The sequence below is a fragment of the Mustela erminea genome, chromosome 6 (assembly GCF_009829155.1).
Source record: "Mustela erminea isolate mMusErm1 chromosome 6, mMusErm1.Pri, whole genome shotgun sequence".
Classification (NCBI taxonomy): domain Eukaryota; kingdom Metazoa; phylum Chordata; class Mammalia; order Carnivora; family Mustelidae; genus Mustela; species Mustela erminea.
The window spans coordinates 6013849-6039652 of NC_045619.1; the positions used below are offsets into that span (position 1 = coordinate 6013849).

Below are 25804 nucleotides of genomic sequence, written 5' to 3' on the forward strand. Positions count from 1 at the left end.
TCCACAGAGGCATGATGGACTAAATATTTATAGCTTTATGGCTATATAACTCCATAAGTAATTAATTAGAAGAGAGAGGTCTTTTGTGTGTTTTTCCTGGTTTCAGAGTATCTATCAATGTCTTGTCTTTTCTTTTTTCTTAGAGATGCTGGTCCCAGAATATTTTATTTTATTTTATTTTATTTATTTTTTTTTTTTTTAAAGATTTTATTTATTTATTTGACAGAGAGAAATCACAAGTAGTCAGAGAGGCAGGCAGAGAGAGAGAGAGAGGGAAGCAGGCTCCCTGCTGAGCAGAGAGCCCGATGTGGGACTCAATCCCAGGACCCTGAGATCATGACCTGAGCCGAAGGCAGCGGCTTAACCCACTGAGCCACCCAGGCGCCCATGGTCCCAGAATATTTTAAATACACTACCCTATTCTTGTCTCTCTCTTTTTTTTAATGTTGAGGTATTTACTTGCCAAGGCAAGTTTCTTTTTTTTTTTCTTTTCTTTTTTTTTTAAGATTTTATTTATTTATTTGTCAGACAGAGGTCAGAAGTAGGCAGAGAAGCAGGCAGAGAGAGAGGAGGAAGCAGGCTCCCTCCCGAGCAGAGCCTGATGCGGTGCCCGAGGACCACAACCCAAGCCAAAGGCAGAGGCCTTAACCCACTGAGCCACCCAGACACCCGCAGGTTTCTTTTTAATATCCTAACCCCTACCCCTGTCCAGCCCCGGGTTGGTTGAACGCAAGACAACCCCTGTCCAGCCCCGGGTTGGTTGAACGCAAGACAACCCCTGTCCAGCCCCGGGTTGGTTGAACGCAAGACAACCCCTGTCCAGCCCCGGGTTGGTTGAGCGCAAGACAATACATAATCATACATAGTGGGCGGGGCTTCCTTTGTTCTTCCTTCTCCCCTCTGCCGAGTCCCGCCCATCGCAATGTGGCCCTCCTTTTGCCTCACCACCAAAGCACACCCCCAGTTCAAACCATTCCAGGAAATCTGACGTGTTCCCGGGTGAGGGAACGACTGACCCGGTGAGTGAAGGACCAGCCGGAAGCCTAATGGGCCGGGATAGCAGGCTTGGACTCCCGCAGGCTTAATGACCAACCTTTAAAAAGTCAGATAAATATAACTATGAATCACAGTGTTTATAAATGATTCAGAAACGGTTGTTAAAAAGTCCTGTAGAGCTGGAGGGCAGCAGTCTAGGAGCTGGGCAAGAGCAAGTCAAGGATGATAAGGCTCGTGTTTTTGTTTTGAGAAGGTAGAGTTCGCTCTTCGGACGTTTTTTATTGGTTAAGACAGTTACAAACGCTAGCTCTGTGGGAAAAAAAAAATCCAAGCAGCCCCAAAGTTTATAAAGTGAGAAGTGAAAAGTCCTTCCTCTGAATTCCTTTCTCTTCTCCCCACCTGCCAGACACACACACAGACACCCCCACGCACCCCTGTGCTCCCTGGCCTGCCCTCCAGGTGTTAACAGATTAACAGTTTGGCTTGGGTGGAATGTTTATTTAAATGGAGATTTTTTTTTTTTTTAGTATAATTTCAAGTCAGTAATTTTACAAAGGGAAAAATTTATGAACTGTTGCTTTTGCCAACCAGCAAGGGAAAGTGGGTTAGACATCCACGGAAATGACCAGCTGCCACTTGGAGCAGGGCGAGGTAATGGGACTGGCCGCAGCCCACCACCTCCAGCTCTGTGCCTGGGCCCCCAGGGCAGCTGTGCCTCACCGCGTGGCTCCTCTCCCTCCGGCTCTGTCTCTTCTCAAGTTCACTGTTAAGTCCTTCTTGGGCTTGTAGAAGGTGAATGGAATCCAGTCCTCCCTGCAGTAGGCTGGGGGTAAAGCGGGGAGCAGGGACGGGCTTAAATAGAACATGAACAAGAGGATAGACCGTCAGGTGCACCCAAGACAGGAAAACAGCACCACATCTTAGACTGTTTTATGATGGGAGCGTAGGAAAGTGACATCTCCCATGGCCTTCTGTCGAGCAGTCAGGCAGGTTACAAACAGCCGCTCAGCCGCTCCGGGGCTTGTCCACAAGGAAATGTCTAGATTAATTGTGGTTAATGGATAAAAGGCCATTTAAATTTTTTCATTATGTGATAACTTTGTCATGTTTATTTGGTGAGATGCCTTCTGATTTCCAAAATCTATTTCAGTGTTCTACTTAACGAAAAATTCCTGCGTTTGGCAGCCATTAGTGAAGCTAATTCATGCAGGGTTTTGTATTTTATTTTGTTTTGTTTTATTTTATTTTATTTGTGAAAGAGAGAGAGCAAGTGAGCATGGGGTGGCTATTGCCTTAAAAATAACATTCTAGGGGCGCCTCGGTGGCTCAGTGGGTTAAGCCTCTGCCTTTGGCTCAGGTCATGGTCTCAGGGTCCTGGGATCGAGCCCCGCATCAGGCTCCCAGCTCAGTAGGGAGCCTGCTTCCCCCTCCCCCCGTGCCTGCTTGTGATCTCTGTCTGTCAAATAAATACATAAAATCTTTTTAAAAATTAACAACAACAAAAAAGTTCTGCCATTTAAAAGGGTAAGCAACACAAAGAGGCGTCGAAATGAGGCCACAGAAGGACAGCGTGAAAGAACTTCGGTGAATCTGAAGCCTCTTTCCTTCCTACCTTCCCATGTTGTACGGGGAACTTTACCTACAGTTGTTAAAAAATGTCCACATTCCTTTGCAGTTAGTGTGGGACAGGCTTTTGTTGAATACGGAACAGCCTTGCTTTTTGTTCATACCTGTCTATGGATTCTGTACAAAGACCTTCTGACATTGTTGTCCTATTGTATCTTGTTTACAGTGATGAGTTGGTGAAATTTATTATTGAGAAATACAGCTATGGCCTTTCCCTTGCCCTGATCTGGTCTCAGGTTGCAGATCGGTAGGGCATAACGTGTGGTCAGGGAGAAGACACTCGGAGTTTTCCCTTTAAGAACACTGAATCCTGAGTTTTCTCCCCTCCCTGATGGTGGTGACGATGGGTAGGTCCCTTTCACCCTGGGTAGGTCGCTTTCACCCGGTGAGAAGGCTGTGAGCATCCCCAGACACTCCGTTACAGGTCACACTGGACAAGTGGAGAGCTGATCGGAAAAATCCGGAACATCTATTTTGAGTAGAGACACATTACTGATTTTTAGATCAGAAGCCACTGAGGATGCGAGGCTGAGTCAGTGGTTCCGCCGGCCCCGGGAAACTTGTCGTGTCCCTGCGCCCTAGGATTAAAGCTGGAGTCCGCGCTGCACAGGGTGCTGCTGGTGGGACCGGGCCTGTCTGTGGTCAGGCGTGGAGGGGAGTCGGCGGCCGGCGCACCAGAGACCTGACTGCTAGGAAGGGCGAGAGGGGCCGGGAGCTGCGGGCACAGCTGTCGTGTGCCACGTGGGCCCAGCGTCCCGTGTCACTGTTCCCACAAACTTAGAAGTCTTCAGGATCCTCAAAATCACGGAACTCTTTCTTTCCAAGGTTTAGTGGCTGGATGCTAGGGGGGAAATGTGTTCACATTTGCGAATATTCTTTCCATGTAGATCTACGGAGCTGGACTCCAACTGGTCTTGGTTTCAGCTGCGATGCATGCAGGTTGGAGGAAATGCTAACGCGGTAAGTTCACGGCAGACGCGCCGCTTCCCTTCGTGTATAAATACGTGTTAGGCTAGGGGCGCCTGGGTGGCTCAGTGGTTTGGGCTGCTGCCTTCCGCTTGGGTCATGATATCAGGGTCCTGGGATCGAGCCCCGCATCGGGCTCCCTGCTCCGTGGGAAGCCTGCTTCCCTCTTTCTCTCTCTCTCTCTCTGCCTGCCTCTCTGCCTACTTGTGATCTCTGTCTGTCAAATAAATAAAATCTTAAAAAAAAAAAAAAATACGTGTTAGGCTAGAAAGGAAGCTTGGTGTTTGCATGTACGAGCTTGGGGACCCTACTGGCTAGCAAAGGCTAGGGGGACTTGGCAGTGAGTGGCCCTGGTGACTTGTTTTTCCCCACTTCTGTGAAACACCCAGTCCACACAAAGCCCCGGACTAGGCGCGGGGATATAGTGACAAGCAAGACAAACGCGATCCTCATTTTTAATTTAGTAATTTCTGGGTGAAATTAAAAAAAAAATTTTAAGTGTCCGATTAACTTACAATTTTACAAAAGCAGATTTCCTTAACCCTCCTACAAACCTAAATAAGGATCCTCAAATCTGTAAAACTTAATTTACAAATTCAGTTTATCTGATGAATCAAGTTGTGTTGCTCATACAGGTTTTTAGAACGCCTGCCTGAATTACGATACGAATTCTGTAATTCATGTCCATGTTTGGACCCTTATGAGCTTGTTGAATAGTTTCCTCTAGTTGTTTCAACTTTTGTTTTACTGCCTTGTTCATGCTGCGGTCTCTGTTGGTGAAGAGAGAGTTCTGCACAAGGTGAAGGTCAGCGTAGCTCATAACTGATTCTACTTAGTGGAATTCCAATGGAAATGAATTTCTCATGACCTAAAAGCAGCCCAGAGTGGAGAGAGTCCCCCAGCATCACAAAATAACCCGAACGATTGCAGTCCTTTAACAGAGGCACAGAGGGCCAGGAAGTCTCATGTCCAGTTTTACTGAGATACTAACATTGCACGTGTGGAAGGCATTCCTTTTTCAAGAAAAAGTTTATATTAAATTGTGCGGTTTACATTATTTTTGTAAATTATGTAACTCAGTTACTTTTGTTTTTACTAGTATTTTGCCAAAAAATCCCTCACGACAGGAAGTACTGTTTTCAGTCATGTGTTAGATTTAATTCAGTCTTGCTGTTAATTCGTGTCTTTTCCTCCATAGTCTTCCTTTTTCCATCAGCACGGCTGTGCCACCAGTGACACCAATGCCAAGTACAACAGTCGCGCTGCCCAGCTCTATCGGGAGAGAATCAAGTCACTAGCGTCCCAGGCGACACGGAAGCACGGCACTGACGTAAGTCACGGGCGGGTTGGGTCATCTTCTTCAGATCAGATGACATTTATTTCAGTAGAAAAAGTGATTTTAACCATCCCAGACAGTAAGACCTTCTAATAGGATTCGCTTGCAAGGACATGACCTGTAGCTGATTCTCATTGTTTGTGGAAGTTGTGCACTGCGAGGTTGCTGTGAGTCCTGAATTAGGAAATGCTGGAGCATCACTCCTAGGGGAGCTAGAGAGCGAGGTCCCAAGGGCTTCTGGTCAGGTCGTTTCCATCAGCGGATGAATACGTGGCCTTATTTTATGTGTGCTTCTGGTTAAGGACACCTTATTGGGTATATTATTTAGCTAAGTACATAATACTTAATAGTATATTGATATAATAATATTTAGACAAGAGATACAATTTAATATATTACTAATATATAATTATTGGCTCATTGACATTGAACTTGCTACCCACAGACTATATAGGACTCGGGCCTAAATGAAGCTTGCCTAACACTGTATTTTCTCTGTAAGGCACATCATGGGCTCCCTGTGGCTAGGAGGCCTACGTGGGATTTAGCACTAGGCTTAGGAGCCATTCTAGACAGTGAAATCACCAACAAAAATGTGCAAAATGTGGCATTAAATAGACCTCAGAAAGGACACTTCTTTACAGTTGGAGAGCTAAAGTAGGAAGACAGAGCATCACCTGGTTCCATCTCAGCCGGGAACGGGTACCTTGGGTGGCTCAGATTCTTTGCTGGTCTGCACACGTCTGTGAAAGGACCACAGAGGTGCCTCAAGCATCGATTTGGGGGTTACAAGGAAATTGTGGCAAGAAGGTGAATTTGCAAATATGGAAGCCACTGTTGATGAGGATTGACCACACTTTGGAACCCACACTTGGAAATTAAGCGCTCGATCTGTCCTACTCAGAAACAGCTTGTGAATCTGGTACTTGACATCCTCAAGGACTGGATGTAGGAATTACTAGATTGCTACATCACTAAAATGTGCTCAGGGGCCCTGGAAGGACTATTACTGACTGTGTAGGAGTGGAAAGTACCGATCTATAGCAAACAGATCTCTAGAAAGGGAGTGAGATTATTAGATAAAACCTTTTAAAGCCAGGGAAAGGGCTAAGCGGTGCTCTATGTTCTAGCTGTGGCTGGATAGCTGCGTGGTTCCGCCTTCGACCCCTCCACCGAAAGAGGAAGATTTTTTTGCCTCTCATGCTTCTCCTGAGGTATGTAGTATCTTTTATAGAATTTTAAAGTATGCTTACTCTCACATTTAGAAAGGGTGTATATTTAAATGTCTCACTTAGGACACAGGCCAAGCTGCTGTATAACAACCCTGAAATATTTCTATCTTAAACAAGATAGAAATTAATTTCCATCTGTGGTTCTGAAGTCAGCTGTGCAGGGCTGAGCGAGGGCGGGATCTGTTCGGCTCTTCTCCACTGTTGGCTTCCATCGCAGGGTCCAAAGCGTCTGTTGCAGCTCAGGACCTTTCGCAGCAGTGGGAGTGGGGCAAGCATCTAAGAAAGCTAGTGCCCCATCCTTCTACTAAAAGAATGTGGACGTGGCACACGTCTCTTCCGCTCACATCCTCGTAGCCAGAACTTAGTTGTACATCGATACCTAGCGGGCAGGGAGGCTGAGAAATCATTTCCAGGAGTCTCCACAGTTCAGCTGAGAACTATGGACAAAGAATGAAGACTTTTTTTTTCAAGATTTTTTATTTATTTATTTGAGACAGAAAGAGAGCATGAGGGGTGGGGGAGGGGCAGAGAGAGAGAGGAGAAGCAGAGCCCCTGCTGAGCTAGGAGCCCAACATGGGGCTCAATCCCAGGACCCCAAGATTGTGACCCAAGCTGAAGGCAGATATCCTATCAACTGAGCCACACCCCCCAGGTACCCAAGACTTTTTTTTTAAGATTTAATTAAGAGCATGTGAGTGGGTAGGGGAGGGGCAGAGGAGAGAGAATCTCAAGCAGACTCCGTGCTGAGCGTTGAGCATGATGGGGGCTCAGTTTCATAGCCCTAAGACCATGACCTGAGCCAAAATCAAGAAACGGATGCTGAGGGGCCCCTGGATGGCTCAGTGGGTTAAAGCCTCTGCTTTCGGCTCAGGTCATGATCCCAGGGACCTGGGATCGAGCCCCGCATCGGGCTCTCTGCTCGGCAGGGAGCCTGCTTCCTCCTCTCTCTCTGCCTGCCTCTCTGCCTACTTGTGATCTCTGTCTGTCAAATAAATAAATAAAATCTTTAAAAAAAAAGAATTGGATGCTGAACTAACTGAGCCACCCAGTCACCCCTAAATCCACATTTTAATAGGGGCTTGAATCTCACTGTCCCAGTTTAGCTGTGTACAGAGTGTATCTTAAAGCTGTTGTACGAATGAAGTCAGGGGCGCCTGAGAGGCTCTGTCAGTTAAGTATCCAAGTCTGGATCTCATCTCAGGTCTTGGTCTCAGGGTTGTGAGTTCAAGCCCCGCATCGGGCTCCCTATTTAAACAAAAGAATGAAGTCAGGACTGGTGTGAGAAATTGGGAGCTGGCCCGAGTAAGCCTCCAGTAAATGCGGCCAGAACCATTGTCTTCGGTGTTGTGGCCTGTTGGGAGCAACGATAATCACCCCCAGATCACAAAGACAGGAACAGAAGGCCTCCACAGCCTAAAATATTTCCTGAGTGGCCCTCTTGGGAAATGCGTGCGGACCCCTGGCTTAGAGCCCCAGATGTCTGTTCACTGCCCTGCCTCCTCCCATTCCCACCGGGGAGGGGGCAAAATTACTTAACTGCTGTGCAGCCCATTCTTGAACCAGTTTTCAAGTACAGACGTGAAATTGCTGTCGCTTGATTTTGTTTTTTTTTTGTGTTTTGTTCTTATAATGTGCACGTGCAGGTTCATTGACAGAGTCGGTAGTTACTAGAAGTAGTTATCAACAGGAAACCAAAGAAACGGTGAGGTAATCTGTCACATTCTGCAGTGCCTGTTTAAGACGGGACAGGGAGAGAGTGTTCCCTGGTAGTAGCTGGGAAGTGTTGTCATGCAAATGACAGGCTAAAAGGAGGACAGAGGGGAACAGTCTGATGTGGACGAGCATTGGAATTCGTACTAGCGTGAACTCAACGTTTGTTCTAGTGTGTCTCTCTGCGCACACGCACACATGCAGACCCGCAGTGGAGCACTGATGACAAATGTGTGTGTCCCTGGGTGAGCGCACACGGATGTAGTACTGGGCTCTTGTCCACCGGGAGGCCCAGAGACGGGACACACCCACACCCCCTCTCGATTTCTAAAGCCACGAGGAACCGGGGCTACTGGTGGAGCAAAGGCAGATTCTAGGACGGGGGCTGCTGGGGCAGCTGAGCCTGGAGCATCTTGGTGTGCCCAAGAGTAAGGAAATGCTGGGTGGAGAGGGGCTGACAGACAGAGGAGGGCACGTCTGAAGGACTCAGGAACCAACCAGAAAGCGTTCCCGGTGGTCAAAGCTGAACAGTTTCAACAACAAAATAGATAAGGACCATTTGGATTATAATCCAAAGAATAAAATAAATATCCACGCGTCTACACTAATATAAATAGATGATTGAATAAATAAATGAAGAGAAGGGACGATCTTCTCTAGAGAAGAATCAATCATGTGTGCATAGACACTCTGCCTTTCAGGAGGCCCCCTTGCCTTGAGTGTAGGCCGCCCATGGTGACTCACTTCCCAATTCTAGGGGTTGGGAAGGGGACAGTGGTAACTTCACCAGAGAAAAGCCCGGCAGGCACCACCTGTTTATCCATGATTTGGTGACCATAATTGAAGTATCATTAACACACAGTGTTACATTAGTTTCACATATACGATGTAAAGATTCAGCAGCTCTGTACATTAATTACCCAGTGCTCATCAAGATGAGTGTGCTCTCGGGGCACCTGGGTGGCTCAGTCGGTTAAGTGCCTGACTCTTGGTTTCAGCTGGGTCATGATCTCATGGGTCATGGGATCGAGCCCTGCATCAGGCTTATTGCTTGGTGGGGAGACTGCTTGAGGTTCTGTCTCTCTCTTTCCCTCTGCCCCTCCCTCTGTGTGTGCACGCTCTCTCTATATATAGATAATAAATACATAAATCTTTTTTAAAAGAATACATTTTAATTTTTTTAATTTTTAAATTTTTAATTTTTTAAATATTATCTTTCCTTCTTACTAATTTGGGTACTTAGAAGGTGACTATTAAATTATTAGCTTTTCCCCCCACTTTGACTGTTTCGTGGACTTGTCTTACTTTGCTTACTGTTGACTTTTCTCACCTCGCTGCAGGCGGCGAGCGGCACAGGGTGGGCCTCAGCACAGCCAGAAGCATCTTTGCCACCTCGGGATGTGGAAACCACTCCAGCTCATAACGAAGGTAGTCTTCAGGACTGTCCTGTAATGCTCTCCTTTGGTTTGATGGCTGCTATGGAACTATTAGAAAATAAGACCCTCGGGGTGCCTGGGTGGTGCAGTCACTTGAGCGTCCGCCTCTTGGTTTCGGCTCACGTCATGATCTCAGGGACGTGAGATCGACCCCCGTATCGGGCTCCACAGTCAGTGCAGAATGAGCTTGAGATTCTCTCTCCCTCTTCCTCTGCCGAACTTCCCACTCGTGTCCTTTCTCTCTCTAAAATAAATAAATCAATCTAAGAAAGAAAGGAAATAAGATCCTTGTATTTCATGAGGAAACTTTCCCCGTAGATTATCTAGTGGGGAAACAAAATTACTGAACAGGGAATCTGATCTCACTTCTATAAAAACACTGAAAAAAACATACACACACAGAAAACATTCTGGAAGGTACATACCAAATTGTAAACTGGAGAATGAAATTACTGAATGAATCACTTTTACCTTCAACTTGATACAGCTGTGAAGTGAGTGAGCTTTTGTGACAAGTGTATGTTACTTCCATGCTCAGAAAACAAGATTTCAATTTTAAAAACGATCCTGTAAATAGTTGGTATCTAATGACTTGCATTTTGTGGTTTTATTATGGGATTTTTATAATAAACATTTATTTGTTTATTTATTGAAAGATTTCATTTATTTATGTGTGAGAGAGAGACCAAGAGAGCATGAGCAGGAGGGGGAGAGGGAGAGGGAGAGAGAGAATCTCAAGCAGAGCCATATAAAGGGCTCGATCCCAGGACCCCAAGATCATGACCTGAGCCGAAGCAAGCATTAAACGCTCAACTGACTGAGCCCCCCCCCGCCGGGTGCTCCGGGATTATATATATAAATGATATACTTATATCAGTTGCTTGCATTTTAGAAAGTCACTTAGGTGATAAGAGTAACAAATAACAAAGATCAAGACATCAATTTTTTCTGTCAGACACTTTCGTCAGCCAGAAAGTTCATGTGAATTAACAGCTCCGTTTCACAACTGTGCAGGAAACCCCTGGGTTCTGGCGCCAGGAGTGTGGGCTGGTATACTGAGTCTGGAACTACTTTTGGGGACCTCGTGTAACAGGAAGGACCAAATACTCTAGGACCAAGATTCTTATTTGAGAAACTTTCTGGCAAGGGTCTATTTGGAGGGTTGGAGGGTTGGCGAGTACCTAGTATTTATCAAGAAGAGAGTTCTAGAAAAGTGGTCATTCAGGTCTCTGGGACAGTGGGATTGGGAGCATGCTGGAAGGAAAAGTCACTTCATTGGTATTGAATTCTAGGTATAAGGGTAGGAACGTCTGAGATGCCATCAAATGGCAGATTTTAGGATGACTGTTTTTAATGTTACTGGTCTTAGGAGTCAACCTATCAGCAAACCAGGAGGGGAACATTTTGCCTCCTGGGGAACAGTGAATGGAGCTGGGACAAGTGTTTAGCATTTTGGAAAAAACAATATAGCAGAATTCCTTCTTTACTCTTTACATCATCCTAAATTCAGTCGGATCAAAGATTTAAACATGAACATGAAAATACGAGGTCCTAAAAGAAACATGGGGGAAGCTTTTCTTGTCACCCTGGAATGGGGAAGTCCTTCTACACATATGCAAGCCTCTCGAGAAGAGATTAGCAAATCTGTTACAAATACAACATTTCTGTTCTGAAGAAATGCTTGAAAGACAAGTGATAAATATTTGCAATCCGTACACAGAAGCTTGTTTCCTTAATATGCAAAACACTCTGACACGGCTGGATTTGTAGGATTTGCAATTTGTGGCTTTTTTGCACGTTTCATTTTTTGTGCATATGACCCTAAATGCTTGCTAAGAACTCATCTCCGAGTGGCGTTTCGCTTTTCAGATTCTTAGACCTGCACCCTGCTGCGGCCGCACTGCCCTTTGGTCCTTTACTGTGTTTGCTTTATGTTGTCCTTGCGGTGGGAATGTCTCCCCTGGTTGCCATGACGCTGCCTCCTTCCTGGAGTCGCTGCTCGAGGGCCCCCCTCAACGAGGCCCTGTCCACCCCACGGGCACTCGGGTCATAGCGCAGCACACCCTGACTCAGAGTGGCCGTGCGCTGCGCCGTGAGCTGCCCCAGGAGAGGCGGCTTCTGCCGATGAGGAATCTGCCCGAGCCGCACATCGGTTTGTCATTTTCCGTAAGGACAGAGGACAAAAAGTAATCCTGACACTCTCCCGACTACCACAGAGAAAAGGCGGGCTTTGTGCCTGCCAGACAGTACAGGTGACAATCCGAATATCCTTCTTGCAGCTAATTAGCATAAAAGGCGTCTGAGGTTGAAGCCCACATGCCACGGAGTCCAGGTGTCTCATCTGTTTTCCTAATGGGAAACTATGGTAACCAAATGCAGAACAAGATTTTGTTCTTTTTTTTTCCCCAAGGTTTATTTATTTATTAGAGAGAGAGACAGAGAGAGCACGAGCAGGGGGAGCAGCAGAGGGAAAGGGAGAAGCAGACTCCCTGCTGAGCAGGGAGCCTGACGTGGGACTCGATCCCAGGACCTGGAGATCATGACCTGAGCTGAAAGCAGAGGCTTAACCGTCTGAGTCCTCCAGGTGCCCCAAGATTTTGTTTTTGTACATATTTTATCTTTTTAAGATTGATTTATTTGAGCGCGTGTGTGCTTGCACGCGAGTGCGGGGAAGGGCCGAGGGAGACAGGGAACCCTCAAGCAGACTCCTCGCCAAGTGCAGAGCCCGATGCTACTCGGGGCTCCATCTCACAGCCCTGAGATCACGATCTGAGCCGAACCAGGGATTGGACGCTCAGCCAGCCGAGTACCCAGGCTCCTGTGTTCTTGCAAATACATTCATGGGGCATCTGGGTGGCTGAGTCGTTAAGTGCCTTCGGCTCAGGTCATGATCCCAGGGTCCTGGGACCATTCCTGCATCGGGGTCTCTGCTCAGCAGGAAGCCTGCTTCTTCCTCTCCGACCTCCCCTTGCTTGTGTTCCCTCTGTCACTGTGTCTGTCTCTGTCAAATAAATAAATAAAATCTTTTTTTAAAAAATCAACATTCTTAGCTGAAGAGTTCCTCCTGAAGGTTTTATTCTTTAGAATTCCATGCCCCCTCACCCCTGCAACGGCACTTCCTCCTCTCTCCCCCAACCAGAGTCTCTCACCAGCAGCTCTCAGCTCCCCAGGCTGAGCCCAGAGTTTCCTGTGTCCGTGCGGGGTGACAGGGTGCAGTCTGGAGTCAACTTAAGGGCTGCATAATAAAAAGGGAGATCAAAAGCATTTTGGCCATTGGAATGTGGGTCCTGACATCCTCTGCTTAAGTGTCCTTATTCCCTGGCCTTTTTCCAGTGCCCGGCAGCTCCCGGCCCACGGTAGGGAATCAAGAAATGTGGAGTCAGTTCTTTTCCCACAAAATGCTATTGTTCTCACTCGTCCTGCTTTGCCTACTTAAATGCCTTAACTAAAGCTCACCTTTTAAATATTTATAGGGGCTCCTGGGTGGCTCACTTGGTTAAGTGGCCAACCCTTGATTTTGGCTCAGGGTCTCCTTTGACCGGTTTCTTGAGCTTAGTGTCCTGTTTTCAAGGTCTGTCCATGTCATAGCCAGTGTTGTCATCTCATTCTGTTTTCTGACCAAGCAATCACCCATTGCCTGGAGAGACTATGTTTTGTTTATTCATTTTTTGTTATAGATTTTATTTATTTACTTGACAGAGAGAGAGAGAGAGAGTGAGCACAAGTAGGGGAAGCGACAGGCAGAGGGTGAGGGAGAAGCAGGCTTCCTGCTGAGCAAGGACCCCCCCCACCCCCCCCATGCAGGAAATCGATCCCAGGACCCTGGGATCACACCTGAGCCGAAGGCAGACGCCACCCAGGTGCCCCTTGTTTATTCCTTTTTAAAGGGATAAAATTAAGATAACAAAATATTTTTTTAATGAAGTCATAATAGAGTTTCCTAACCAGAATCATTTTTTTTAAGATTTTATTTATATGACACAGAGATCACAAGTAGGCAGAGAGGCAGGCAGAGAGAGAGGGGGAAGCAGGCTCCCTGCTCAGCAGAGAGCCCGATTCGATTCGGGGCTCAGTCCCAGGACCCTGAGATCACACCCGGAGCTGACAGCAGAGGTTTAACCCACTGAACTACCCAGGCACCCCCAGAATCATTTTTTAGGCAACTAGGAAACAGCAGATTTCCTGGTACCTGGAGATTTAGATTTCTATTACTGATATGATTGGTGTTAGAATTGGCAAGTGTAGGGGCGCCTGGGTGGCTCCCTCGGTGAAGCGTCTGCCTTTAGCTCAGGTCATGATCCTGGAGTCCTGGCATCGAGCCCCGCATCAGGCCCCCTGCTCAGCCGGGAGTCGGCTTCCCCCTCTGCCTGCTGCTTCCCTGCTTGTGCTCTCTCTGTCTCACTCTCGCTCTATCTCAAATAAATAAATCTTAAAAAAAAAAGAGTTTGCAAATTTTAACACATATTGGGTGTTTAATCCACGTACATACTAGGTGTCTCAGAACAGTATATTTTAAAACACCAGATCATAAGGTAGAATGTCAAATATTAATTAGACCACTAATAGTTTTATCCTATAAAGCAACTGGATAAAAAGCATACTTCCATTTCGACAGACTTTTAAATCAAAATTCTTTTTTTTAATCAAAATTCTTATAATAATAAAGTAGAATGTGGAGAAAGAGAAACAATCTTCTTTGGAGACAAAAACAATTTTCTGTGGAGACAGAAAAACAATCATTGGCAAAATTGGGTAAGATATATGTGACCGAAAAAGTAAAATTTGTTACATATTTAAAAGCGTGTTTGACGAGTATATTTTCTGTATTAATACCAAGATATTTAACTTTCAGGTGGACCCGAGCAAGGACCGAGTGTGGAAGGTCTTAATGCACCAACGAAGGCTGGTTTAGGTAACAGGCCTACGACTCTATATTCTCATTCTGAAGGGTGCCTGGGTGGCTCAGTGGGTTAAGCCTCTGCTTTCAGTTCAGGTCATGATCCCAGGGTCTTGGGATCGAGCCCCACGTGGGGCTCTCTGCTCAGCGGAGAGCCTGCTTCCTTCTCTCTCTCTGCCTGCCTCTCTGCCTACTTGTGATCTCTGTCAGTCAAGTAAATAAATAAAATCCTAAAAAAAAAAAATCTTATATTCTGATTTCGAGAGTGAGATTCATTAAGACAAAAAATGAATCCCGTCTTTACATTCTGCCAGGACTTTGTAGTCTAATACGGCATCATGACCATTAATCTATTAGTAAGATTTTATTGAGCAAAAAATCCTGGAGGGCAGAGCAGCCCCATCATTCCCGTTGACTCAAGAACTTTTCTAGTATTTTCTTCTCCTAATTTCATTTTAGTGATCTTTAATGTTGCATTTTTAGGGAATTTTATTCTGATATTAGTGCGTATTACATGGCATTAATTGGAAAGCAGTACTTTGGTGAAAAATAGCTAAACTATTAGAAATGTTCTGGATCTTTTCATCCGGTGTTAATGTCCTTGTGGGAGGTTGGGAGCAGATTTTGTGACGACTGCCACACGGCTCCAAAAGGAGGCGAGGGAGAGAAAAACTTCCCTAGATCCCTCTTTCGTATTTGAAATGTAATGGGGTTAAATTCTCATATTAGGGCTAAATTTGAATCTTTCGTTGTTTGTGGCTTTATGCTGTCTTTTCCTCTTAAAATACATTCTCGTTTTTGTCAGAAAAAAAGTTAAAATTTTATTCCTACTGAGTCTCTTAAACATAGAATATATAGTCTGTGATTAAAGTTGACCCATAAAACAGTTTTTAAGGAACTCTAAAGTATATATTTTTGTGCAATTTAGAAAGTACTGGTATGAAATAATAGAATGGCTTATAATTCTTATTGGTTAATAGATAAAATCTGTATATAAGTCAAGGCAAAAAAGCTCGTTGCTGCTTTAGTTGTATACGTAATGCCTGGCTAACTTAATGTTTTAAAGTAATTCTAGGGGCGCCTGGGTGGCTCAGTGGGTTAAAGCCTCTGCCTTCGGCTCAGGTCATGATCCCAGGGTCCTGGGATCGAGCCCCACATCGGGCTCTCTGCTCAGCGGGGAGCCTGCTTCCTCCTCTCTCTCTCTGCCTGCCTCTCTGCCTACTTGTGATCTCTCTCTGTCAAATAAATAAATAAAATCTTTAAAAAAAAAAAATAAAGTAATTCTAAAAGTTTTTGAAGAGCAGATCTTAATAGAAGGGTTTGTTCTAATATACAAAAGAAATGCTCCTGAAGAAAGCAGTGTGTGGGGCCAGGCCAGGCTCTTAATTTCTCTTCAGGGTGGTATGCAGAAAATGTTTTCTCTGAGTTTGGATACTACTTGGAAATACTGAGAAATTCCATTTAACCAAGCTCTAACTCTAAAATACACTCATGCTCGGGTCTTCTGGGAAATGTTACAGTCTCTTAAATAATGATATGTATCTTAAGATTTTTTTTCAGATACATTAAAAATAGAAAAATTATGTATTTCTATTGGCCTGACTTTCTATTTTTTATTTTTTGGCAGAGGTGTCCTCTATCATAAAAAAGAAACCAAATCAAGTCAAAAGAGGAGTGAGTATCACGTGTAAATACCTAATAGCTCGTCTCTGAGATGGCCACCTTTGTCACTTCCCACACTGTGTGGTGTCATACACGTGGCTTTGATGAAGAACCTGTGCTTTGTGCTATGAGATGAATGTTAGACGTACTCGAGTTTTTCTAGAGTGAGTTCTCAAAGAAATTTCTCCTTCAATGACAAAATTAAAAAAAAAAATCAGCAGAGGCTCCATGGGAGTGTCTGTTGTGTTTGCGATTCTGTAAGCGATGCTATCACTCAAGACTTAGAGGGTTGTCATCCGCCGAACTTTCAGAGACCACGATTCCCCTTAGGGTCCCTGTTCTGGAGGCAGGCGCCAAGGCAGCCACTTTGTCACTTAGTGGCTGTGTGATCTTGGTCAAGCCACTTAACTTGCCTCAGCTTGAGCTGCTCATCTGGGGCCGACGGTGATGCCAGCTTGACAGGGTCGTGAGGACTGAGTGAGAGAACGCTTGTAAAGCGCAGGTCACAGTGCCTGGCGCGTCATAGACCTCAGTCCACGTTAGCTGTTGCTGCGAAGCTTTCCAAAAGTTTGGGTAGAACCTAATTTTATATATCTTCTAGCTTGGAGCCAAAAAAGGAAGTTTGGGAGCCCAGAAAGTGGCAAATACATGCTTTAATGAAATTGAAAAACAAGCCCAGGCTGTAGATAAAATGAAGGAACAGGAAGACCTTCTGGCCAGGGCGGCGCCTAAGGAAGAATCAATGTAAGTCTGACTTGCTTCTCCTAGTGTGTTTTTAGTGACTAAAACTATTAATAATACAACTCCGAGATTTGCTTTCCAGATGCCATTGAATTTTGTGGGGAGGGGGGCTTCCTGGACTGGAGAAATTGGAATGATAATGTGGAGTCCCTTGAAGTCCGGCCAGTCAGCTCACATTTTATCTCACTGAAGGCTCTTAGAGGCTTTGTTTGTGTTGGAAACAGAAGGGAGCGGCCCTCTGGAGAGTGCATGTGCTGGGTATAAAAGACCACGGGGAGAGAGGCAGGGGGAGCACAATGCAGAAAGGAAAAGCACTGGGTTCCTGGTTCTTATGTGTGTGTGTTTGTTTTACTTATGTGTTGTTTCCTCTTCCTTTCATGTGTGTTCTGTCGGTTTTGGCTTGAGTTACTGTAGACTGCATAATGAAGAAAACACTGATTTACGAGGTTTAATGCTGTGAGGATTAACTTAGTTAATGCTCATCAGAGCGCATCAGACAGTGCCTGGGGCGGAGTCCGTAACCAGTCGGTGTGCTTTCTTACTGTTCATACGAACAGTTTGTGAAGGAACTTTCTGGTTGCTAAGCCCAGAGAATTTGAAGTATAGGGGCGCCTGGGTGGCTCAGTGGGCTCAGGTCATGATCTCAGCGTCCTTGGATCGAGCCCCACGTCCGGCTCTCTGCTCGGCAGGGAGTCCTGCCTCTCTGCCTGCTTGTGATCTCCCTCTCTCTGTCAAATAAATAAATAAAATCTTGAAAAAAAAAAAAAAAAAGAAAAGAAGTATAATATTTCTCCTTGTCATTTAACTCAAAGAACATAGGGGGCAGCACTAAAGCATCGTTGGGTACATATGATTTGAAATGCTTTCTGCAAAATGTTCTTCCAGTGGTCACAGACCTCACTTTAATTTCTCTAAGCTACGATCTTGACCCTGGGGAGGCCAAATCTGAGGCTCTAGACTGCTTCTCTTGGTGTTTGGGGTCGAGCTGTGTGCGGATTGCTGGTGCCTGGTTTTCCTGGAGCCTGTAAAATCCGGAGCCTGATCCCCTTGCTCCCTGCGGTGCAGGGGCTGGCGATGAGCACAGTGACCTCAGAAGGCCAGCAGCCCTACCTGGTAGCTTTCGTTAGGTCGGTCAGGTACAGCAGGAACGCAGAGATGTGGGCCCGGGTGTTAATGGATCTGACCTGGGAACCTGCTTTGACGGCTTCCTTGGCCCCATTCAGGACAGCCCTACCACTGTGCCCTCCCGCTCAGCCCCGGGGCAGCCCAGTTCTACCAAAGCAGAGCTGTGCCAGCCCGAGAAAACACACACTTTATTCTTAAGATGTGATAAGCAGGGGCCCCTGGGTGGCTCAGTGGGGTAAGCCGCTGCCTTCGGCTCAGGTCATGATCTCAGGGTCCTGGGATCGAGTCCCACGTCGGGCTCTCTGCTCGGCAGGGAGCCTGCTTCCTTCTCTCTCTCTCTGCCTGCCTCTCTGCCTACTTGTGATCTCTGTCTGTCAAATAAATAAATAAAAAAAAAAAAAAAAAAAAAAAGATGTGATAGGCAGGTTAACTTCTGCAAGTTAATGTTTTCATGGCCGTGAGTAGTTAGTTCAGTTCAGCAGCCAGGAACCGCAGTTTCCTCTTATCGGGCCTCGGAAATTCCGACTGGCCGGGCACGAGCCTGGCCTCACCTCCTGGCACGCAGCTCCTGGGCTTACCCTCAGGAGTGTGCACAGTTGTTGGTTGGGGGCGTGTGATGGGAAGAGGCAGAGCTTCTTCCGTTGTGTGATCTGAGCGGCTGCAAGCCCTCCTTTGAGCCAGGACTGGGAAGCAGGGAATCCTGACTTCTTAATTCTAGCAGTGCTGCTGCCCCGTGTTACGGGAAGCCTGGGCAGTCAAGTGTGTGCTTTTCCCGGGCAGGAGAGCCTGTCCCATGTCAGACCTGGAGAAGGAAAGCGCTCCCATCTCCACTGTCCCCAGGAGAACCTCTCCCACGTCCGTTCCTCTTCTCCAGAAGAATCTGTTGCAACAGGTTTATCTGTTCACGATTTTCAGCAAATCTGTTGTCTTTCTCCATAAAGTATACTCAAAGCTATTTTTTATTTTCTGAGTGATAAAACCTAGTGCATTGCCAGAATCCGTGTGTTCAGTAGGAATAATAGTAAAGAGAGCAAACTGCTCGGTCAAAACAAAACGAATTCCGCCTGGCTTCCTGGGGAAGAAAACAGCAGACGCATCTTCTCTTTTGTTTCATTTTTTTCCCTATTTTCTATCGACTGTTTTTCTAGTAAGACATACCATTGTCGTTGACTGTTAATACAGAGAAATATATTTATGTTATTATGGCATTTACACCGTGACTTACGAGGAACCCATGACATTTTACACAATTTTATAAAATGGATGATAGCTTAGAGTTCCTGATAAAATACGTATATCACTTTTCAGGACCCCGACATTCTGTCGCTGTCTTACTAATATAAAATAGTTCTGCTATTGCTGATAGAGGCATAGTTTTCCTTATGAAAAATTAAGTATTCATAACATTTTTAGAACTCTGGGAGTCTGGGACAGGTGCATTCCCCTTTGGTGCAACATTCATAACAGACATTTGATAACAGATCATTAGTGTCTGACTCGCAGCACAGTTTTAAATGCTCTCAGAAGCCTGATTATATAGAGATCCTCTGAAGAATCCTTTTGCAATTAAGTAACTCCTTAATTTATCTATTTGTAAAGTCAAATGTGTGTGTGTGTGTGTGTGTGTGTGTTTAAACCAAGCAAACCAGTGAGACTCATCCTTTTGCTCTGTAATGTGGAAATATAAATGAAATATTAATCCAGATAAGGAATTCTGCCTTTTACTATCCTATATAACATAATTTCCGTATATGTTGTATTATTATGTAGCAGGTGGTACAAACCGTTATATGGTGATAGCTGATATGAACTAGAACAGGAAGGTGGGATCAGCAGCAACCAAAAAGTGGCTGTAAACTCGTTCAAATGTTCTTGAGCATCTCCTCAAAAAAGACCTGGGGGCGGAGCCAATTTGCCTTCCTAATTATTAATTATGGAAAGAAGCACAAAGCTCAAATTATAAGCGACATGTTTAATTTTGCTTAGTGTTTGAACTCGAGAACACAGAATTAAAACCAAATTAAGGAGATTTGGTTTTTCTGGCAGCGTTTCCTCACTACGATTAGCCTACAAGGATCTTGAAATTCAAATGAAAAAGGACGAGAAGGTGAACATGAGCGGCAAAAAAAAGACCGAGTCCGAGAGACTCGGCATGGGATTTGGAAATTGCAGAAGGTACGTGGCTTCCAGGAATTAAACCCAGTTGCTGACCGTGAATGGTTTTTCCTTATTAACGTCAGCTTGAAAAGTATTTTTTCTTGATTCCTTCCTTTTTTCAGCGTTTTCCCTTAATACTCAACATAGCACGAAAAATTCCAAATTTGATTCTCAAAAAAAAGGAAATAGGCCTGACTGGTCGCTAAACAGATGCCACAGACAGAATTGATATGTGTGACTATAATCAGGTTCTGGTCATCACTAAGGCTTTTTGATGCTGATGCCAAAAAATATACATACTATTTTTATGGCTCATGTTTTTAATCCCACTAATACATTTTTTTGTTGAGAGTATAGATTAAAATGTTCATTCTTGGGGTGCCTGGGTGGCTCAGTGGGTTAAAGCCTCTGCCTTCGGCTCAGGTCATGATCTCAGGGTCCTGGGATCAAGCCCTGCATCAGGCTCTCTGCTCGGTGGGGAGCCTGCTTCCTCCTCTCTCTCTGCCTGCCTCTCCGCCTATTTGTGATCTCTGTCTGTCAAATGAATAAAATCTTTAAAATTAAAAAAAAAAAAAAAAAGTAAAACGTTCATTCTTCAGTGAAAATGTCTTCATGAGCGAATGTAACTTTTTCCCATTTTATTCTCTGTTTCCTCAAGTGGCATTTCACATTCCGTGACGTCAGACATGCAAACCATTGAACAGGAAACACCAATCATAGCAAAACCCAGAAAGAAGTACAGCGATGACAATGATGATTCATACTTTACTTCCAGCTCAAGGTAACCCGCTAAAAATCTACCTGCAGTGTTGTTTTGAAAAGCAGTGGTTAGGGAGGACTTACTCGCTTATTGGCGTTAGGAGCAAATACAAATCCTTTGTTTCATGGCTTTTAAGAGCTCTAGCTGGAGTCCAGGGTGTCCTTTGGAAAAAACTGGGGAGGCTTTCACCCCATGCTTGCTAATACTAAGGTGTTTGATAATAAAAATCATCCAACAAGAGTTAAATTTAGAGGTAGGAATTTATGTTTCTCTAAGTATGAAACGGGAGAAATAAAGGAGGATCCCAGACGTCCAGATCCTTTCGTCTTGGGATACCTGCTTCTGGAGCCTCCAGCGGGCGGGATGGAACATTAAGTCAACACTAGCGTGTGCGCCTCAATTCATGGAAGACACTGGTGTGCTGGCGGCTCCCGGGCTGAGCTGGCTTCCGGTGGGTCAGTGTTCGCCGTCAGATGGGACAAGTTGCCTGACTCCAGTGTGAAGCCGACCATGGCTGAGGGCCGTGGTTCACGTTCAGGGGCCTGAGGGGGCAGGGAGGACAAGTTTAAACTCGAACCGACTCTGAGGTTCTTTCGAGAACCTGATCAGCACAGGGGAGTCCTGCTTTAAAAAGAACCACAGGCCCCTGGGCTGTTAACTGGAGGTGGCCGCCAGCCGGGAGGACACAGCGAGAAGAGCGTAGGCCCCGGTGCTGACGGCCTGGGTTCAGATCCTGACTGGGCCATTTAGTGACTGTGTGACCTTGTTCAAGTTACTCAGCCTCTCTGGGCTGCAGCTTCCTCATCGGTAAGTTAGGGATACTGGCATCTGCCGCGCAGGGTGCGGGGGTGGGTACGTGAGTTCATGCAAACGGAGCGTTTGGAACAGTGCTCCACTGTTGCTTGTGTTATGTTTAGTTGCTGTTATGATACAGAAACTCAGCTCGAGAGACCTGCAGCCCAGTCCGAATGGTTAATCCCTGTTGTTAGATGCTTACGCATGTCGAGGGCGTCCTTCAGGTTTGGAGTCCAGGAAAACCGAGGACGTGTCTGTCAGTAATGGGCTCCGTCCCTCGTGCCTGGGAGGGCATTGCTGTCTGGCGGTTGCGTAGGCTTCAGGTGTTTTCCTGCGTATAAAGTGGACAGTACACCTGACATGTGTCGCGCGTACACACGCCTGTTCACTGTGAACTACAGGCCAGTGGTGAGAGGTAGTTTTCAAAGTCCCAAGACTAGTCCTAGCCTTCTCACGTAGCTTCCCATTATTTCAAGTCCGGATGTTTTACCCGAAAACCCGAGTAGTTCAGTGGTGTTCCCGGTCAGTGTTGTCAGAGACGGGCGGGTTTCTCTTTCCTGCCGAGGGTCACCTGGATAACACACCAGGTTTTGGTTTCCTTACAGGTCGCTCCCAAAGCATGCCTTTTAAACGTTTTTAAATACATTTTCTACAGAATCAAACTCGATTTCTAACCTGATTTGGGAGCTGCTCGCACGCCAGCTTATTTCAGATTCTCTCCTTAAACGAGCGAGCATAGAAGCATAGAAGAGTAAAGAAATTTCAAGTGAAATCAGCCCTGCTGCTTGGCAGCCAAGTTGCAAACAAATGGCTGCAAGTGAAGTTATCCATGGGATGGGCCCTGAGAAACTTCTGGAGAATGTCACTGGCTCTAGGTCACTGATCGGCTCCCGGGGGACTTTTTTCTGCCTTTGTCAGGAGTCTCAGGAGTCATGTAGGTTTCTCTTTCTCCAGAAGCTTAGAGAGTTGGTCCTAAGGCGTTTGCTTTATGCAGTAATTATGATTTGAAACGTGGGAGTAGGTGTTTCCACACGCACCACACTTGGTGGGCTCCCACCAGAGACACTGGAGCGCGGGGTCCTCCCCTGCAGGTTGTGTCCCAGGAGCAGGGGTTCCTTTTCCAGCCCTGCTCTGTCGTAACACTGCTAGTGGGACAAGGACACTGTTAGTTCTCCGGCAGCTGAGGGAAAGCAGACATGGCCCCTGGGAGAGCCAGCGTCTGAGCTCCGCCAAGAGCTCGCACTGCCTCCAAATTATTCATTAGCCCATTAGAACTTGGACGTTATGAATTATGAAAGAGTGCTGTTTCTATTAAAAATAAGATCCACCGTATCTTTGGGCTTTTTTAAATTGAGTTCCATTACATTCAGGATCTAAACAGCATAATTATACACTGAGTACAAAGTAATGACACCAGAACAATTTGCTCAGCCCCGTGCGGCCGGGGTAGACAGTCAGTCGTCCCAGCGACACATCGCATACGTGCTGCTGTTGGGGTGCTTTATCAAGGGGTCGTAACAGCGTCCTCAGGGTTGGATGCGGACCGAGCGCGAGAGCAAAAACACGAGTGACAAGAATTGAGAACTAGGATCTAGGAATGAGAATTAGAAAATCAGTAAAGATTTGGAAATCGGAGACGGCTCTTGTGTTTCTGAGGCCAGGCAAGTGTCCCACAGCCCCGGTCGTCAGTCAGCCCTTCCAGTGGACCTGTGGCCTGGTGGGCCAGCCGACTGTGCCCCAAGGGGTGCCGCACGCCTCTCGCATCTATCCACGCACGGAGAGCTCACCCCCACGCCTAGCCGTCCCAGCACCCGGAACGCTGCACAGTGTCCCTGCTGATCAGTAGGAGCCCAGCAGAATGGCTCGCGCCCTCCTGAATCTTCAGCAGTCCAGTCATTGAAAAACGGATGCCCTTAAATTCCAAGATAAGCACTTTGGCTTATGGAAACGAAGACTATTTCCTTGGAGTGACAACTAGATCTACAGAATCCTAAATCCCAGCCGCTCCGAGTGGTGAGGAGTCTGGAAGCCCCAACCACACCCTGTCCAGTGCTTCCTGCCCCGCCCCGCCCCCAGCATCCTCCGGGGACCCTACGGCCCCATCACCCCCCACTCCCTCTCATCCTCAAGGTAGCCGTCCGGTCCAGGGGCAGCTCCCTGAGGAACAATGCCTCTACTAAACACCTCCCTGCGTTTGTGAGCTTGAATCAGCCAGCCCAGAGGGCAAGGACTGGACATGTGTCCTCACCCTGCATCCTCATCCAGCAAAGTACCAGCCCCTCATGGATGCTTACTAAGTACTTTTTAAATTTCTCATTGACTTGATCTTAATCCTTTCACTTGGGCCCTTATAAATAAGTCTCTCAGATAATTGAAGATGACTTTCCAGGCTCGGGTGCCTCCCACATTTTGGAAGCCCTGTTTCTCTGAACCACTTGAAGACTCTGTCCAAGTCTCCTCTCAAGAGGGGAGAGCACAGGGCTCCGGGCTCACGGAGAGAGCCGGGCCTGTTCCCCGCTGACAGGCAGATCTGCTCTGAACCTCCATCGGCCTTCCTGGGGAGACAAGGCCTGTGTAATGAGCTTTTGCTCTTTGCTCTTAATGACCCCCTCGCTAGAGAAAGCAGAAGCCACTTTTGGAAATTCTGCTTGCTTTCTATTAGCCATGTAAAGTCACACACCATCTGCTTCAAACAGCAAGTTTATCCCTTCTTGCCTTTTTTTTTAAACCAAGAAGAGGATGTTTGTTCTCAACATTCCCACCCCCAAAACCTTAGCTCATCTGGGCCCTTGGCTTGTCTGTTCTCGAAGGTTCCTGCTGCCCCCTTTGATTACAGGCCCCTCTGGCCGCCCGGGCTTTCCGTCTCTGTAGGACTTCTTAGGACATCAGAGCTGGGTGCTCGCCGCGTATCCCGTGAGCTGCTTTCCTTACTGAGCAGAAAGCCTGGGTGACATTTTTGAAAGTCTGGACAGCCTCTTGCACCATCCTTCCTTTCCCAGGACCTGAGCCTTGGAATCCGCCCCTTCCAAACGTCTCGAACCCCACCTTTAAAAGGAGCGCGTTTCTGGCAGAGCCGTTTTCCACCCCAGGCTGTTGTGAATCCTGAGGAGCCCAGGCACGTCCCCCTCCCCCATCAGTTTCTGCCGCGTTCCAGACAGACCCTGCTGCTCGTGGTCAGAGAGTGCACGGTCACCACACAGGACCAAAGCTGCCATTAAGTTGTGCTCTCGGAGCAAGGCCCTGCTAGGTGAGGCTCGGCTGATGAGAGGGTAAACTGATCTAGAAGGCCGGCATCTTAATCTAGAAGGCCGGCTTCTTACAGACCAAGTTTGCTCCAAGCTCCAGGCTGCAGAGTGGTCCAGGGATCGGGCGTCCAGAGCCGTGCGTCTGACCCGAGGAGGGGGCCGGGGAGCATCCCTTACCTGAAATGATGGGGAGTTGTTGGGACTGATGGCCTCCACGGGGGCTGCCACAGCAGGGAGTGCCAACAAGGTCCTAGTGCTTTGGTGGGATTTTTATTGTGACTACCTAATTAGGCAGAACTAGAAGCAAAGAGAGCAAAATAAGTCACCTCCTGTGGGTAAAGACACTCAGAGCTATCGTGTGCTAGTGGATGGGCTAGGTTTTGCTGCAGTGACAACCATCCCCCATCTTAAAGGCTGACACGATGGTGGTTTACTTCTCGTTCAGCTGAGTGTACAGGTGGTTGTCCAGATTACCTGGCCTTTGTGTGGCACCTTGGTTTTCCTGATGGACGGAGTCTTCTCCTGCCTGAGGCTATAGCACCTGGAAAACCCCACCTTGTCTTCCATGGGGCGTGGGAAGGGGGCACTGGGCACTTCAGAGGCCTGGGAATTGGCTTCCCTCATACCTGCTCCTGCCTCAGTGGTCAGCTCTAGTCACGTGGCCGCTCCCACATTCACGGACCAGGAAGTACAGTGTGGACGACACCAGGAAGGTCTCCCAAGTCACCGCCGCTCTGTTACATACAGGTACTTGGACGAGCCAGTGGCGTTCCGAAGCAGCTCCTTTTCTAGCTGGGAAGACGGTTCAGACTCCTACTGGAAAAAAGAGACCATCAAAGATGCTGACGCCATCCTGAAGACCACAGGCTATTCAGACAGGTACGAACACACAGCAGAGGGAGTGGAACTCGTGAGGCCACACATCTCTAGGGAAATTCTCTAAAAATTAGTCAATGATTTTATTCAACAATCGCAAGAATATTCTTTGCATCCTGGTCTCTTTTCTACCACTGCGGTCTTGCCTTTCCAGAATGTCCTATAAATGGAATCATACAGTAACTGGCCTTGTAGACAGGCTTTTTTTTCTTTTCCTAGTGCATTTGAGACTCTGGTCATGAAG

At 46.6% G+C, this 25804-nt stretch overlaps 1 protein-coding gene across 1 annotated transcript in view; it reads left to right on the forward strand.

The window, feature by feature from the left end:
* The window catches only part of ARFGAP3 (ADP ribosylation factor GTPase activating protein 3), a 47014-nt gene that overhangs the window by 6856 nt on the left and 14354 nt on the right, over window positions 1-25804 (forward strand). The window contains exons 3-12 of the mRNA XM_032346044.1: window positions 3510-3582; window positions 4787-4918; window positions 6055-6138; window positions 9207-9294; window positions 14155-14214; window positions 15827-15873; window positions 16463-16605; window positions 19774-19902; window positions 20543-20665; window positions 25432-25563. Coding sequence (XP_032201935.1) covers window positions 3510-3582; window positions 4787-4918; window positions 6055-6138; window positions 9207-9294; window positions 14155-14214; window positions 15827-15873; window positions 16463-16605; window positions 19774-19902; window positions 20543-20665; window positions 25432-25563 — 1011 coding nt within the window. The remainder of the gene's footprint in view (window positions 1-3509; window positions 3583-4786; window positions 4919-6054; window positions 6139-9206; window positions 9295-14154; window positions 14215-15826; window positions 15874-16462; window positions 16606-19773; window positions 19903-20542; window positions 20666-25431; window positions 25564-25804) is intronic.